The following is a 17,483-nucleotide window of genomic DNA, read 5'->3' as shown; positions in this document are numbered from 1 at the left end:
TCAGTGGTGGGTGGGCAGTGGCACAGTACACTCTCTGTGGACCTGACAGCAGTCACTGGCACCCAGGCAACTGCAATTTAAAAAAATATATATTTTATTTTACTTTGCAAGCTGCTGTGCCACCTTATATATCAGTGGTGGGTGGGCAGTGGCACAGTACACTCTCTGTGGACCTGACAGCAGTCACTGGCACCCAGGCAACTGCAATTTTAAAAAAATATATTTTATTTTACTTTGCAAGCTGCTGTGCCACCTTATATATCAGTGGTGGGTGGGCAGTGGCACAGTACACTCTCTGTGGACCTGACAGCAGTCACTGGCACCCAGGCAACTGCAATTAAAAAATATATATATTTTTTTTTACTTTGCAAGCTGCTGTGCCACCTTATATATCAGTGGTGGGTGGGCACACAGTGGCACTGCAGTGGGCACAGTACACTCTGTGGACCTGACAGTAACTGGCAGCCCAGGCAACTGCAATAATAAAAAATATTTTTTTTTTCAATTTATTGCAACAAGATGCTGTGCCACCGTATATATATCAGTGGTGGGCAGTGCACTGCAGTGGGTACAGTGCACTCTGTGGACCTGACACAGCACTCACTGCAATTATGACAGAGGAAAAAAAAAATATTTTTAAAATGCAAGGTACTGTGCCTGTGCCAAACGAAATGAGTGTGGTGTGCACACAGTACAGTCTGTGGTAGGTCTGTGGCCTCTTACACACAGCGGGCAGGCAACTGCAGTGTACAATAGATATATATAGATATATATATAAAGAAAAAACTCTATTACCTTACCAGCCCTTAAAAGGGCTTTTGGGGACACTATATATATATATATATATATATATATATATATGTATATATATAAATAAAAAAAATCCTCAATTACCAGCCCTTAAAAGGGCTTTTGGGGACACTAGATAGATATAGATATATATATATATATATATATATATATATATATAAGAAGAAACAACTCAATTACCAGCCCTTAAAAGGGCTTTTGGGGACGCTAGGTATATATATATATATATATATATATATATAAAAAAAAAAAAAAACCACAAATACCAGCCCTTAGAAGGGCTTTTTGGGGTGCTGATATTACAGCAGTAGTGGACCAAGAACACTGCAAGACCAGGAACACTGACTAACTGTCCCTAGCTTAACAGCAGCAGCAGCAGCAGCAGCTCTCTCCCTACTCTCACTACACACACTGCTTCAGAATGATCTAAGATGGATGCTGCCCTTGCTTATTTATAGGAGGTGGGAGGGTGTGGGAGGGAGGTATGCTGATTGGCTCGAAATGTGTCTGCTGACTGTAAAGTTCAGGGTCAAAGTTTGCCTCAATGATGTCTTATGGGGGGCGGACCGAACATCGCATATGTTCGCCGGCAGCGGCGAACGCGAACATGCTAAGTTCGCCGGGAACTGTTCGCCGGCGAACAGTTCTATACATCTCTAGTCCTCACCCTGCCTTCAGGAAATCTCATGCTGACTCAGCTGAGACACAGACGAAAGGACGCATCTACAGGAAGCGGATGACCGGATGTCCTCATTGCAACCACTTAGCACAGCGGATAGAAGGACTCCAGACAGATCTTTTCTATGCCCATGTCACATTTACCAAATGTGAGTGCTTTTATACTTTTAACCTAATAAATACTCAGAGCCTACTGCACTTGTCTTTTTATCTTTATCTTTTTCAAAGCAGCTTCTTTTCTCCTCTCCAGTGCTGCCGAAGTGCAGTGTCTCACTTAAAGCCTGCTGTATTCCATGCAAGCGCCCATAAAACAAACCCTTGTTCAAAGGAATGTGATTGCAATGCGATGTGCATTGCAAAACATTCAGTGAAGCTCAGAGGAGACATGCAGGGTCTAAAAGAGAGCACACCCCAAGTAGGAGCCGCAGATGAAATGGTATCCCCCACCCTGCACAACCAGGCACACTGAATTACCATTGTCTCCCAGAGTCATAAAACAGTCCAGCACTTTGTTTATTTGTATTATATTGAGGGAATAAAACTTGGATGGGGAGTAGGGATATTATGGGATGCCCAATTGACTTCAGACAACTTCGGAGACAACTTTCCTATATACAGTCTATATACACTCCCCTGCTTCCTCCAGTACATCTGAAAAAAATGATTCTGCCACAGCAGTCAGATCTTAGAGCAACAGCCTGTTATAGGCAGGAACCCGAGGCCCCTTTAAATGTGTAGCAAATGTCAGTGTCCAGCTTCAGTTTCTGTAGCTACTGATCCCAGTACCACCTCTTCAGGCACTGCCAGCCTGGCTGCAGCTGCCTCTTTCACTAGCCCTCCTGGCTACCACTCCTCAGTCCTCCCTGACTGCTCACTCACTTGTCTGACTGACTCCTGTGGAGACTCCTGGACATGCTGACCTACTCCCTGCTGTCCTCTCATTGCTCCTGTGCCTCCAGGAAGGATTTCCTCTGTGTGTTGTAGAGGGTCCCTCTAGCACCCAAGCGCCAGGCCTGAGGTCACCCCCAAGACTAGGGGTCACCCTTAGGGGCCACCAAAAGCCTCCTCAGCACTCCTTCTCCAATTTCCAGCCTACTGCCCCTGCTGGCCTGACCTATGAGTATTTATGAGGTCCTGCCCCCTGCCAGCCCACTTTGCTGGGGATTGGCTGGGGGCCCTCATCAATAGTCAAGGTAATACTCCTCCTAAACTCCACCATCTACTTCTGTAAGCTTCTCAAAGGTTCCAGAGAGAAGGGGTATTTAACGGTGATGTCGCTTGCTGAGTCATCCAGCCTCCCTGAGTCACTCAGCCTTGACCCAAATTCAACCCAGGCCTGGCTCTCAGTCAGGCCAATTTACATATTCTAACAACTATGTACACTAGAACCTATCTAGAGGGTGCTGCACATGTTTCATTAAATAGAACCTGTCACCTAAAATCATCTATAAGATAACAAAAAAAAAAAGTTAAGCAAAAATAATTGTTTGGTTTTTTTGCAAAAAAATAAGGTTACACCCAAGAACATAACCCTCCCCCCCAAAACAAAATGTAGCCCCCCACCTCCACGTATATATGCATGTACGAACGTAAAAGCACACGATAGGGGCACCGATGCACGAAACTGTCAATTGTGATACACATGTTACATATCACCACGCACGCTGGAGTGAGAGCAATATTTCTAGCACAAAACCCCCTCTGTAACACTACACTGCTGACTTATAGGGGGCCTTTGATGCGTACTGAAGTTTGTTGTTATTTCACGGCGCAAACAAATTTAAGGTTTGACGTGTTGGGCATCTATGTACTCTGGGCAACCTTGTCTTTTATATTTTTTACGAAAAATGTGGATAATTTATTGTGTTTGTTCACAATAATATAATTCACTTTAGTGTGTAGTTACCTTTGTGGTAATATCATGTGACGTAAACAATTTAAACTAGCACTATTTTATTCTCTTGGGTATCTGCCACCAGAAAATAATGTTTGGGGATTTTATGTATTCTTCAGGCCTAAAATTATTTTTTAAACGTGTACAAAAAAAAATATGAAAAAACGGCTCTGGCAGCTAAAGGGTTAAAGCAGAACTCACGGCAAGCTACCGTATACATATTTTAAATATGAGTACATTTTAAGCATCTTACCTGTCACAAACATGTAATTCTGTTAGGCCAGCCCTATGACATACAGACATCGATGCCAGACAGCGAAGCCCATTTTAGTCCATTTGATTTAGGCAATAAATCTTGGTCCGGGACCTAATTCAGCCTGCTGTGTAAAAAAAAGGAACAGTGCATTAATGCGTCTTTAATCTCATCAGCACCTGTACCCTCAAATCAGCAAGTTCCCTCTGTCAGGCTGACATTGTTCACTACAGCAAACTGTGATGGGCTTCTAGGTTTGGCCCTTCATCTGGAAACTACAGAAAGCAGGTATAAAGAATAGTACATATGACAAATACGTGATTTACAACTCATTTAAACATGTTCATGAATATTTTGTATCTGTCTAGAGATCTGCTGTAATAAATCAGTGCAAAGTACACCCTTACCCTTAGGCTACATTTAGCTATGCAGCTATTATACACCTCTGATCTGTGGTGGACAGCAATTCAGGCATTTGACAGGCAGTGAGAAGGCGATATGTATCCCCCCTCCCCGGTTTTAACCCTGTAAATCCCACACTACTATGCCACAATCGCATGCATTGCACGTGGGTATGTTATGGGGCAGTTGTAACTTTGCCCCATTTGCTTGAATAGGTCACGTTCTGCAGCAGTACTGCCAGACAAACATAACGGGGATGTAATTTTCTGCCATGGCCGCGGTATGTATATGCACTCATTTGGCTGCCTTTGCAGTTTAAGAAGGGATTGCAAAACCAGGCGGTTGAGGCGTACTTCAATACATAGTGGCAAGTCTAATCGAGATCTTAACAGTGCGCGCATTTTTGCAGTCTAACCTTCATTGAACTACTGTATGGACCCTTGAATAAGATAAATTATTTACAAAGTACCACTGTGATGTGTTTGGGCTCTTTCACACGGTCCGCCTCCGTAGGCGGATCCGTGTTGCTCAGCGGGGATCGATCCGTGATCCCCACTGAGCCGGCGGATGACAGCTCCGTCTCCGCTTGCAGAGCGGAGAAGGAAGTGTCTCAGCCCCCGCTGCCCTCTATGGGGGATCGGATGAGAGCGGAGTACTTGGTGGAGAAATCCTTGTTGGCAAGCACAGAGGTAAGACATTTCTTGTAGTTGGTTACCAGGTATGCACGCATCTCAGAAGTGATTTTGGTTCACCCTTCTTTATAGGTCTTCTCTAAATCCTTACCAAGCTGTCGCTTGGTAATTTAAAGTTTCAGCTCCCTCTATAAATTTTCTATAGAATTAAGGTCTGGAGACTGGCTAGGCCACTCCATGACCATAATGTGCTTCTTCTTGAGCCACTTGTTTGTTGCCTTGGCGGTATGTTTTGGGTCATTGTCATGCTGCAAGACCTATCAACGACCTATCTTCAGTGTTCTGGCTGAGGGAAGAAGGTTCTCATCCAAGAATTTCCAATACATGGCCCCGTCAATTGGCCTCTCAATCAGGCAAAGTCGGCCTGTACCTTGAGGGCTCTTTCACACGGAGCGGACCGTATTGCGATCCGCCCTGGCACTTTTTTTTTTTTTTTTCACGGACACGGATGACACTTGTGTCATCCGCTCCGTATGTCCGCATATTATCCCATCCGTTTGCGGATGATATACGGACATAATGTATGTCTATGGGGATTGCGGATGTCAGCAGATGACACCGATTTTGCATTTGTTCCGTTTTTTAAACGGAACGAAAATAGGGTTCTGTTCCGTTCCAAAAAACGGAACAGAACTGAAAGGACAAAAAATCGGATGGCAGCGGATGATCATCCGCTGACATCCGCAATCCCATAGACATTCATTATGTCCGTATATCACCCGCAAATGGATGGAGTGATTTACGGACATACGGAACGTCCGTGTGAAAGAGCCCTTAGCAGGGAAATAGCCCCAAAGCATAATGTTTCCACCTCCGTGCTTGACTGTAGGGATGGTGTTCTTAGAGTTATAGTCAGCATTTGTCTTCCTCCAAACATGGCAAGTTGAGTCAATGCCAAAGAATTAAATTTTGGTCTCATCTGACCACAGCACTTTCTCCCAATCCTTCTCGGAATCATTTAGTTGTTCATTGGCACACTACAGACTGGCCTGTACATATGCCTTCTTGAGGAGGGGGACTGTGCGGGCGCTGCAGGATTTCAATCCATGGCGGCGTATTGTGTTACCAATGGTTTGTTTGGTGACTGTGGTCCCAACTGCCTTGAGATCATTTACAAGCTCTTCCTGTGTAGTTCTGGGCTGATCCCACACTTTTCTCATGATCATCCTTACCCCATGAGGCGAAATCCTGCAAGGAGCTCCAGACCGAGGGCGATTGATGGTTAATTTGTATTTCTTCCATTTGCGAATAATCGCTCCAACAGTTCTCTCCTTCTCATCAAGGTACTCACTGATGGTCTTGTAGCCCATTCCAGCCTTGTGCAGGTCTACAATCTTTTCCCTGACATCGCCTGATGGCTCTTTGATGGATTGGTGAGGCTTGAATGGAGGAAAATGATTGGGTGGGCAGGTGTCCTTTATACACATAACGAGTTGTTGTTAGGAGCAACTTCCTAAATGGACAGGACTAATCTGTGTACCACACGAGCACATACTGTAGCCAGTCTGTGGAAGCCAGAATTATTGTTGATTGGTAGGGGATCAAATACCTTTTTTTTACTCGCTGAACTGAAACTCAATGTATAACATTTGTCTTGTGTGTTTTTTCTGGATTTTTGGCTGATATTCTTTCTCTATCATTTAAAATACACCTATAATAAAAATTCTAGACCCTTCATATCTTTGTAAGTGGAAAAACTTACAAAAGCTGCAGGGGATCAAATACCGGTAATTGTTTTCACCGCCAAGGTTCACTTTCCAAAGCTTTATAGCAAAAAAATAAATTTAGGTTCATAATAGTCAAATCTGTAAAAGAATAGATGCTGTCACTTTTTATAATGTTGATTTTTATTTAATAAGTTTTTATCACTAGATGTAGTGCTTAGTGCTTAGACTTTTAATTCAAGGATCAGATCTTGGCAAGATCACTTAGTTTCTGGCACTGTTCATTCTAAAATTCATTTGCAATCACTCCAAGGAAACTGATTATATATGCAGTTTAAGTCTCGAAAACGTACCAGTGAATAATACACACACAATTAAAAATAATGAAAAATAACATTTACCTTACTAAAAACAGATTGCAAGTAACAGATAATAGCAGTCTCAGGTTCAATTCATCTTAGCAGGAGGACCCAACCTGCAGGCATCTCACACTGGTCATGATGGTAGTTCTCCCATCAAAGAGCCCCCAATTATAGTACAACTGAGCTGGTTAATTGCAACAAATATTGAGGACTGAAAAGCTTCCTCTCAGTATTCCAAATCTGGGAAGCAGTCCAGATCCCTAAAGTGTTTGTAACCCCAACATTTCATATTCCTCATATGTACCTGCTGTACAATGTACTTGTATGAAAACGTATCCTGTTATTCTTGTATTGCTACCTTGAAATGTGAAATCCCTGGTGTTCTGCCAGTCCCTCTGCTTTCCTACTGAAAACTGACCACATTAAGTAGGAGAACACAGCGTGGTCAGTTCTATAGCTATGCTGGGAACTCAGCCTGCTCTCCTCTAATGAACAGACTTGTCCTGACATGCCTCTCCTGCACAGTTTTTCACTGGGGAGATCATTGTACTGTTGCTTCTCTTCCCCCAGCTCTTATGCAGCTAAAAACATAGGGAATGTGATCACTTATAAAAAATGTTTTTTATATCTATATACAAATGTTTTGCCTTTCATTTCCATTTTAAACTTAATGGATTGTTTTACAAGGTAATTGTTTACAATCACTTTAGTATATCACTGTGTCATTTTGTTTCACTGTAAGAGCCCATTCAAATTGCCGCGACTTGTCAGGCGACAAGTCGCTCCGACTTAGAAAAAGGGTCCTGTACTACTTTGGGGCGACCTCGGAGCAACTTGCATAGACTTCCATTATGTGAAGTCCCTGCAAGTCGCGCCGAAGTCGCGGTGCACATCAGTGCACGCGACTTCACAGGTCGCCCCCCGAAGTCGGATCGCCTCAGTGTGAACCGGCTCTAAGACACCTTTCAAACGATCGGAACAATGGGGTCTGTCTGTCCGTTTTTCAGGCGAACCCAATTGGGCCATCCATTGACCTCTATGGGGAGGCGGAAGTCAGAAGAAATGTATCCGCTGACTCCTGCCTGGCATTCAATCTGACAAGATCTGCTGAAAACAGATGGATGGCGATACGTCCGCCGTCCGTCCAGTAGGTTGGATTGGATGGGATCGGATGAAAACGGACAGGCTGCCCATTTTCATCCAATCTTCCCATAGAGGGGAGCAGGACTCTGACAGGTCTGTTTCTGCACAGTGAGCAGAGACTGACCTGTCATCCACCTGGGCAGCAGGGATCAAAGGAGCGATTCCCGCTGAGCAAGAAGAATCCGTCCAAACGGATCCGCTCTATGTGAAAGGGGCCCTTAAGCAGTTTTCTGTAAATTATATGTATAGTTTGTGTACATTGAGATTAAAATATAACTGTTTTGGATAGAATGGAGAGGGATTAGAATACATCAGGTTTTTATTGCTGTCTTTGAACCCGCAAGACAATTCATGCTCTCTATTTGCCCTGTTGACCATTATAATTGAAAGTGAACAAAATTCAAAAATTTGGAATGGCCACCAGAACAGGAATAGAAGAGGCATTGTCCAATAGAGATACTGTTTCTGGTGACTACTAGGGGTTTTTTCACTTTAGAGGGATTCCCCATCACTTCCTGTTGTGACTATGAGACAGGAAGTAAAGGGAAATCTCCCAAATGGAACACACATGTGCATCATTGTGCACATTTTCCTGCCCCTCCTTAAACCACCTATGCCATTAAAAAGCACTTTATTCCTTTATAGAATGTTCACCATAAGCCTTTTGTAACAGAGCTAAAGTTTCACTTGCACTTTTGCCAACTTGCATGCAAAATTTGATGTTAATCTGCTGCTCCAGATACCAGGCACTCATTTTTTGCCAACAGCACAATGCACATGCGTGTTATTTTTTCTACTACTTCATAAAGACTGAGTCAACTGGTCTGCAATCCAGGAGGGTGTGAATAGTTGTGTGGCGCACCTCCATAGTGCTATGCCTGTGGCATTCTGGGAATTGATTTGTCAAACCTCACACATCCTGAAGAATTACATGTGATTTTATTGCATATATATATATATATATATATATATATATATATATATATATATATATATATAAAAACAGACATTTGTGTATTATACTTGCTGTTATTCTTGTCATCTCTAATTCTGGAACCCATGTAATCAACTGGTAATAAAAAAGTGAAGTGACACAGCTATTATACACACTCCATTTCTTCATAAAAATGTAATTTTTCCATCAATCGATTTTTTTGCTTTTAAGTTTTTCTTTTAATAATATATCCAACGTAGTTTGCATTGTTATCTTGATCATTTTCACTCTACCAATATTTCTTTGCTAGTTCCCATTTTTCATTTGTCTTCTTATTTTACTATCCACTTTCCTCTCTAGCCATTTATCTCTTTCCTATTTTCAGCTTCTATTCACTTCTCCTTCACTCCAGAGTCCCATTTATCACTGTCCTTGTCACGAATACTCAGTTGTTTTCCCCATTGTCCTCATTTCTTCCTGCTGTCCAAAATTTTCTCAGCAACTTTGTTCTCAGAAACAAAAGCAGAATGCCAGACAGAAACTCTTATATTTCCTTTTCTCTAAAATGTTTAAAAAATGTACCTTTTTAGATGCTTAAATCTGAAATATGTGAGCATCTGGTCTGAACTATGCAGAGATTTGAATGATGTTCCAGATAAACATGTTCTGCGTATGTATATCCTTGAAATACTGCTTTGCAAAGTTACTAATCACATCACACAGTTTAAGGCTGTTTCAAATGGATTGCTAGGGGGTGATAAAAATGGGTGGCTGAGCAGTGGTTTAGCCAATGTCGGGACAAGGTCATCCAGCACCCAGGGCAAGGATGCTGAACTGCACCCCCCTTCCTTTAGGGTTAGGGTCAAGGCACCCCCCATCCCCATTCCTGAAAAAACCATTGCGCCCAGGGCAACTACCCTCCTGCCCACCCCTTGTCCTGGCCCTAGGTTTAGCCACCCACCTAAACTGTCCCAATATAGTCAGACAGAGCTGTACACATGCCACAGCCATAATGCCTTACTTCATGGCCGAAGCAATTTTTACTCAGGTTGCAGAGTTTGGTAGGCGGTACCACCTGTAAAACTCACCTATTGCGTTTAAAGTATAAAGAGAAAAAACATCCCCCTCTGGGTGATCTATGTACATTGCAGGGATCTTAACAGATTCCAGATCTATGCAGATTCCTACCTTTTGTTATTCTGAAGAAATAGCTGCTTGTTTCTCCGCAAAGTAAATGTGAATGGGAGTGATTTTATAATTATCAATCAGCTATTGCACTTGCGTTGTTCTAATGAGGACAGTGACAGGGTCTGCATCCCTTTAGACGTGATTTCCCTCTGGGAGTATCTCACCAAAAGTGACATTTATGTTGCAGGGAATGCCCAAAATCTGAAAAAGTGCAGGCTTCTGTGAGAATCAGTAAACAAACAGGAAATAACATATCTGGGGGGAGGTATTCTGTACACCATATGTGTACAGAACCCACCAGATTGCCATATTGCATTGCATTTTACACAGAATTACAGTGCTGCAGATTGAAAATTAAATGTAATTATTAAAAATATACAATATGACTTGTGTAGCAATTGTCTATGCTAAGTTATTAATATTATTTTTTTTCACAAAAGTGGAGTTACTCTTTAAAGAGGAAGTAAACCCTCCTCTGCAACTTGTACCTATAGATAAGACTATGATAAGGCTTACCTATAGGTACTGTAAATATCTCCCAAACATGTACCGTTTAGGAGATATTTACCTTACATACAGCCAGTGACATCACTGGCGCATGCGCTCCATGCGCATGCGCGTGCCGTTCCTTCAGACCCCCGTGCCGTGACCGTCGGCTCCCGCACGCATGCGCGGGAGTGACGTCATCGTGGCTCCGGCCAATCAGATGGCCGGATGCCACAAACCCGGAAGAAGGGCATTAGAACATGTCACTCATGAGAGAGGTGAGCGGTCGGCACTTCGGGGCTTCGTTCTAAGGTAAGTATTTCATAATGAGCTAGTATCTTTTCGCCCTCTGAAAAGTGTGTCTGAAAGAGCCCTAATTGGGAGGATCCAAGTAGCTTCAATTTTGGACTGTAAGGTATAAATTTACTTGGTTTAATGGAAAACGTAGTGTTGTAACAAACATTAGTTTGTATCTTTTCTGTATATATTATATGATTGCTTTTTGTTGAAGGAGTTGAACAATTATATCTACTGCTGTTTGGCTAGCTTTAGTATCCTTCTGAATGCAATTTATTACTGGCTTTTAATGCTATATTAACCCACATCCTCTTTATTTTGAAGCTTTTTTTAGTAATGTTACATCGTCAGTGACCATTTATTTCTTTTTTTCTTTAGGGGAACCCCAGCCTTGTGTTCACAGCCCTTGTTTGCATATGGGAACCTGTCAGTCGAATGGAAGCACATACAGCTGCATCTGCCACAAAGGCTATACAGGAGAAAACTGTGAAATTGGTACTTACCATGCATTAGGCAAATATAAATAAATCTTACCTGAACTTAGAAACTAATATATACCCATATTTAAAATAATTATAGCAAAACAGGCTTGTTAAGTACATCAGCTAAAGGATAATGTGTTGAGTAGAGAAACCCATTGCAGCCAATCACGTTTTATTTTATTATTTTTTTTTATTTTATTTTATTAGTGTTAGTATAGTGATAGATAAGAACTGATTATTTGGTATTATTTACTCATTTTATGTTGTACTGAAAAAGATGTCTGTTTATGCCTGTATATATTTTTATTCCTGAATGCATTGAAGCATGGAGAGGGGTGGGGCAGCAGGATTTTCTTGGTACTGTCATTAGACATCAAAATAGGTTAGTCACAAAATTTGCAATACAAATTGTTTTGGATGAACCACAAAAACACAAGAAAATATACAAAAAAAAAAAAAAAGAGTGATAAAATTAATGTCCGTCTTTATGGCTGTACTAAACCCCCATATTAGGGTCACTTCTACCTAGGATGTTAGTCCAGGGAAGATATACATATGTAGTCACTCGGACTCGACATGTTTCGCGGTCACCTACTTCTTCAGGAGAGAATTTGAGAGAGCAGAATACTATAACAATAAAGAATATGACATCATAATACCGATAATCTCAGTGATTTGTTAAACATTCAGTAAAAAAAATGAAAATACATACAGTAGGTATACAAATAGATACACATATTTGCTGAGAAGTGTGGCTTGAATGACGCTTACCCCAACAGCCGAGCGAGGTCAGCCAACATGGAGGCACCAAGGCAGTCATCGCCATGCGAGAATTGGAACAAAAGAAGGGGCCACAGGTGTTCTATGTATAAATAATATATCAATAGTTTAGATGGTACTTATAATCAATATTCAATAAAAATATTGATTTGTGTGTAAGGTACATACTAAAATAGTATTAGATTTAGACTAGTGGCAAATCCCATCTGTGGCGGTGGGGTGGATGGAACATGGTTGGACATCAATGAGTTGAAGTGGTATATTAAATGATCATAAACCAGATTAGTGCCCAAAAGGACAGATACAGCCCTAGTTAAGCTCTACATAAGTTTGTATCCTGGGACTTAAACTACATATCTGTGGCTAAACAGATACATATAAAAAGATGGCTAACCTTTTAGAGTGGGGGCACTATAGTCCCCCATACACAGTAATATCAGGAAAAGGACAGTAAACACCCACCCATTGGGGAGCCTAAGCAGATGAAGCACATAGATCAATCATTCAGTCTGGTCAAAATAAAAGCCAATAGCCAGTCCAGTGGAACAGACCCTATAGGGGAGGCAATAAAAGCCACAATGATAATCAATTCTGGCAATACATGCCCAGTGTATATGACCAGTTGTCCAAATGAATGAGATGTGTATATATATATATATATGTATATATACATACATACATACATACATACATACAGGTGCATCTCATAAAAAAAGAATATCATCAAAAAGTTTTTTTATTTCAGTATTTCAATTCAAAAAGTGAAAGTCATTTTATATAGATGCGTTACACACAGAGTGATATATTTCAAGCATTTCTTTTCATTTTGATGATTATGGCTTACAGCTAGTGAAGACCCACACAGTGAAAACACTGTGATACCAAGATCATTAAGCGAGGTATTGGTGCTTTTGGCAGTGTGGGCAGGTGCTAAGCCCTGCTGGAAAATGAAATCAGCATCTTCATAAAGCTAGACAGCGGAGGCATGAAGTGCTCTAGAATTTCCTGGTAGAGGGCTGCGCTTACTTTAGACTTGATAAAACACAGTGGACCAACACCAGCAGATGACATGGCTTCTCAGATCATCACTGACTGTAAAATTCACACTGGACCTCATGCAACTTGTATTCTGTGCCTCTCCACTCTTCCTCCAGACTCTGCGACCTTGATTTCCAAATGACATGAAAAGTTTTCAAGCCATCATTTCTGTATTGAAAATCCTTTTTTTTTTATTGATATATACCTCTCCAGACCATCACTGTCCCACCAGCAAACCGGTCATGCTGAACGATGTTACAGGCAGCAAAATGTTCTCCATAGCTTCTCCAGACCCTTTCACATCTGTCACATGTGCTCAGGGTGAACTTGCTCTCATCTGTGAAAAGCACAAGGCATCAGTAGCGGACCTGCCAATTCTGGTGTTCATTGGCAAATGCCAATCAAGCTCCATGGTGCAGGGCAGTGAGCACAGGGTCCAGAGTAAGTCGGGCCCTCAGACCACCCTCATGAAGTCTGTTTCTAAATGTTTGGTCCGAGACATTCACACCGGTGGCCTGCTGAAGGTCTTTTTGTAGGGCTCTGGCAGTGCTCATCCTGTTCCTCCTTGCACAAAAGAGCAGATACTGGTCCTACTGATGTGTTAAGGACCTTCTACGGCCCTGTCCAGCTCTCATAGAGTAACTGACTGTCTCCTGGAATCTCCTCCATGTCTTGAGACAATGGCAATGGCATGTATTGATGTGCTATCCTGGGGGAGTTGCACACTACCTGTGCAACCTCTATAGGGTCCAGGAATCGCCTCATGCTACCAGTAGTGATACTGACCCTAGCCAAATTCAAAACTTGTGAAAAACAGTCAGAAAAGATGAGTAGGGGAAAATGTCAGTGGCCTCCACCTGTAAAACCATTCCTGTTTTGGAGGTCGTCTCATTGTTGCCCATCTAGTGCACTTGTAGTTAATGTCATTAACACCAAAGCAGCTGAAACTGATTAACAACCCCCTGTGCTAATTAACTGACAAGATCAATATCCCAGGAGTTTAATTGACTTGATGCTATACTCTGATTAAAAAGTGTTCCTTTCATTTTTTTTAACAATGTATATATACAGTATATATATATATGTAGACTGCCCCCTAGAGGACTGCTGAAAATTGCACTTTCTGGATTCCCCTGGGTTACCCTTAGCAACTGATAGCAGACAAATAGCATTAAAAGTCATTGGCTCAGTCAATAATCAATCCAGGGGATGTTAGTTTTTTTTGTGGTTTTATTTGGAACTGGGATAGGAGAAGGGATGATTGGGGTACTCCAACTATGAACTATGCACAATCTTGAGGACAACTAGCTGTAGTGTGCGGCAAGGCCGCTGCTTCACCTTGCCACTGAAGTGAAGATAGATAATGTGATCCTGTTTGAGTTATTCTTCAGGGTTCTAACTTGGCACCCCCTTTCACACTTGCTGTGTGCACTGACACCTGTCCACTGACTCTCCACTGGAGCGGTCCCCTTTCCTGGGCAGACCCCTGGCAAGCTTCCAGGTACTAAAAGACACTGTTTTTCCCAAGGTTGCTCTGCCTCCAACTCCACTTGTCAGCTTCCTGACCTCCTGGCTCAGCACCACACTCTTGGCTCACTAAGCCGACCGCCTGTGACCACCTTCCACAACAGACAGGAGGAAAGACAGCCATAACCCTCCTCCTGGGACCTGGCTTCACACCCAAAGACACCCTGTCACATGTGCCCTTGGCTTTTATAACATATCCCAGGATGCACCGCTGTTTGTGCCAACCCACTGCGATAGTCATGAAAGCCTGTGTGTCACTGGCTGGGTTTCCTCCACTGTCCAACAGGCGCCCCTATTGGATGCAGTGGGGACACTCCCTCAGCCAAGATGAATTTCACCCTGAGCACACGTAACAGACCTAACTATTGATCAGGCTCCCCTGATAAGCAGATGAAGCAGACTATGATTTACCTGCTACTCCCCTGTTAAGCAGGCAGAGCAAACTATTCTCCCTGCCTAGCACCTATCTAGAAGAGTACTACATATATATATATATATATATATATATATAAAGCTCATTGAATAAATAACTGCAGGGAGAAGTCCACCCTCATGCATCCACTGCCATTCTGAGGGTAATGTAGTGTATTTGTGGTCTTATATTTTGCTCCAGCAAGGCGACAACAAGCAGGTCTGGTGGCCTATTAATGACGCCATAGGACCCAACCCTCAACAGCGCATGCGCCTAAGCCATTGGCCCATGCGCAGTGCCACATCTGAATTCACCAATGGACCGGGTGGAAGGTCGCTAAGTGGCCACATAGGTGTTATTCCTGAATGGCTGGGCTAAGAAAAAGATACGTGTACAAATAATGTTTGTATATACAGTACAGTACATATGGGTCATAACTTACTTTTTTCCTATGAGCTCATTTTTATATGCATATATTTTGTCTCAACAGATATTGATGAATGTTTATCCAACCCCTGCCAGAATGGAGGAACGTGCATTGATGAAATCGACTCATTCCTTTGTTTGTGTTTACCAAGCTATGGCGGAAGCACATGTGGCAAAGGTGAGAAGCAAATTCTAATAAATGATGCAAGCTTATAAAAGATGTGAGGAAAAAGATTAAAGAGGACTGGCAAAAACACAGAGAAGCTCAGTAGCAGGGAGAATCAGAGATCCATTAATAAACTAGACATCTAGTGGCACATCAGAGTTTCCACATTGCTTAACCAATTCAAAATAAAATGTCATCTCTGTATGCTGTATAATGAGAAATTATTGGACACACTGTTCTGCTTAAGCATGCATATCCATTACTTAGTTCAAGGCAACTTTTTAAAACATCTAAAAATGTAAAAGAAGTAGCAATGCTCATTCCACTAAAATCACAAGAGACCAAAAGAGAAGCTGCAGTTGTTTTCTAAGAAAATTTAAATTCAACAGCTACAAATACTGTAGCTGCAGACTTTTATTAGGCACACACTTACTAGTCCAGGGATCTAACACCTGGGCAGGTTCTTTGCCAGTCTTCGTGTCCTCGGTACCGTAATGTTGCTTGTGAGAAGCTGGCTGTGACTAAGCAACTGCAGGTTCAAAAAGGCTTAGACCGCAGCTGTCTGTACAGCAATGTGAATCTTGCATTTGGTTATGATTTGAGAACTATGCATTATTACTTGCACTTTTTGGAAGTTGTGTTTGACTTAAAAAAAAAAGGAAAGAAAATAATCTTTTTAAAGCAAATCAGGATGCTCAATTTGTATTATGTACTGTATGGCCAAAAGTCTGTGGACAACAGACCATGACATATGAACTTGATATGCCATTCAAACAATCATAGACATTAAAGTAGATGTAAACCCTAACCGAATGACATTTACTTTGCTAAAGCAATGTGTATTATTTCTCTATGCCAGTTCTCTGGCTGTGCTGGGATTACAGCCTGCCTGTCCACCAATGATCAGGCTTTTGCTAACAACACCCCCCCCCCCCCAAGGAACTGCCATTCACTGGGCACTGGGGAGATTAATGTACTGCAGTTTTCTCCTCCCCACCCCCCTAAGCCCCTTTTGTAGCTGAGAACAGAGAATATGTGATCACTTATATAAAAAAAAAAAAAAAAAGGTGTATGTATATATATATATATATATATATATATATATATATATATATATATATATATATGTATATATATATATATATATATATATATATATATATATATATATATATATATATATATATATATATTTATATTTATATGTATATATGTATTTTTTATAAATACCCAAACATTTTAACTTTTATTTCTCTCATTTTAAATTGAAGGGAAGGATTCACATATACTATAACATGTTAAAACGCATATGTGATTTTAGTGACTGGATTTACATATATACTATTTTATAGACTGGCCCTCATTTTGCAGCTATAAAAGCCTCTACTCCTCTGGGAAAAATGCTTGTGCGAGCTTGTTCCTATTCAGCCAAAAGTGCATGTGTGAGGTCTGGTACTTATGTTTGTTGAGAAGACCAGGCTCACAATTGATACAATGAATTCCAGTTCATCCCATAGGTGTTTAGAAAGGTTGAGGTCAGGATTCCGGGCAGGCCACTTGAGTTCCTCCACACCAAACTTGTCCAACCATGTTTTTATGGAATGGGTTTTCTGAACTGGGGTGCAGCTATAGAAGCACTGAAAGAGGCCTTCCCCAAACTGTTGCCACAAGGCTGGAAGTGCACATTTGTCTAAGCTGTCATGTTGTTGCATTACATGTAATGCTTATCCCTTTATTACAAACACCTGAACTCAAAAAATTAGAGGGGTGAGATTAAAGGGGGGGTGCCCACATACTTTTTGCCTATATAGTTAGGTGCCATGGTCAGATGTCCACAAACATTTATCCA

The 17,483-nt window shown here is 41.6% G+C and overlaps 1 protein-coding gene across 2 annotated transcripts in view; it reads left to right on the top strand.

Annotated features, from left to right (window-relative positions):
• The window catches only part of NCAN (neurocan), a 373,708-nt gene that overhangs the window by 313,406 nt on the left and 42,819 nt on the right, over window positions 1-17,483 (top strand). For both annotated transcript variants that reach the window (XM_082243138.1, XM_082243139.1), the window contains 2 exons: window positions 11,182-11,298; window positions 15,533-15,646. In XM_082243138.1, the coding sequence (XP_082099264.1) occupies window positions 11,182-11,298; window positions 15,533-15,646 (231 nt within the window). The remainder of the gene's footprint in view (window positions 1-11,181; window positions 11,299-15,532; window positions 15,647-17,483) is intronic.

The sequence above is a fragment of the Pelophylax lessonae genome (assembly GCF_965119305.1).
Source record: "Pelophylax lessonae genome assembly, chromosome: 1".
Taxonomy (NCBI): Eukaryota; Metazoa; Chordata; class Amphibia; order Anura; family Ranidae; genus Pelophylax; species Pelophylax lessonae.
The sequence above is the reverse complement of the archived record's forward strand: the minus strand, read 5'-3'. Positions and strand labels throughout refer to the sequence as shown.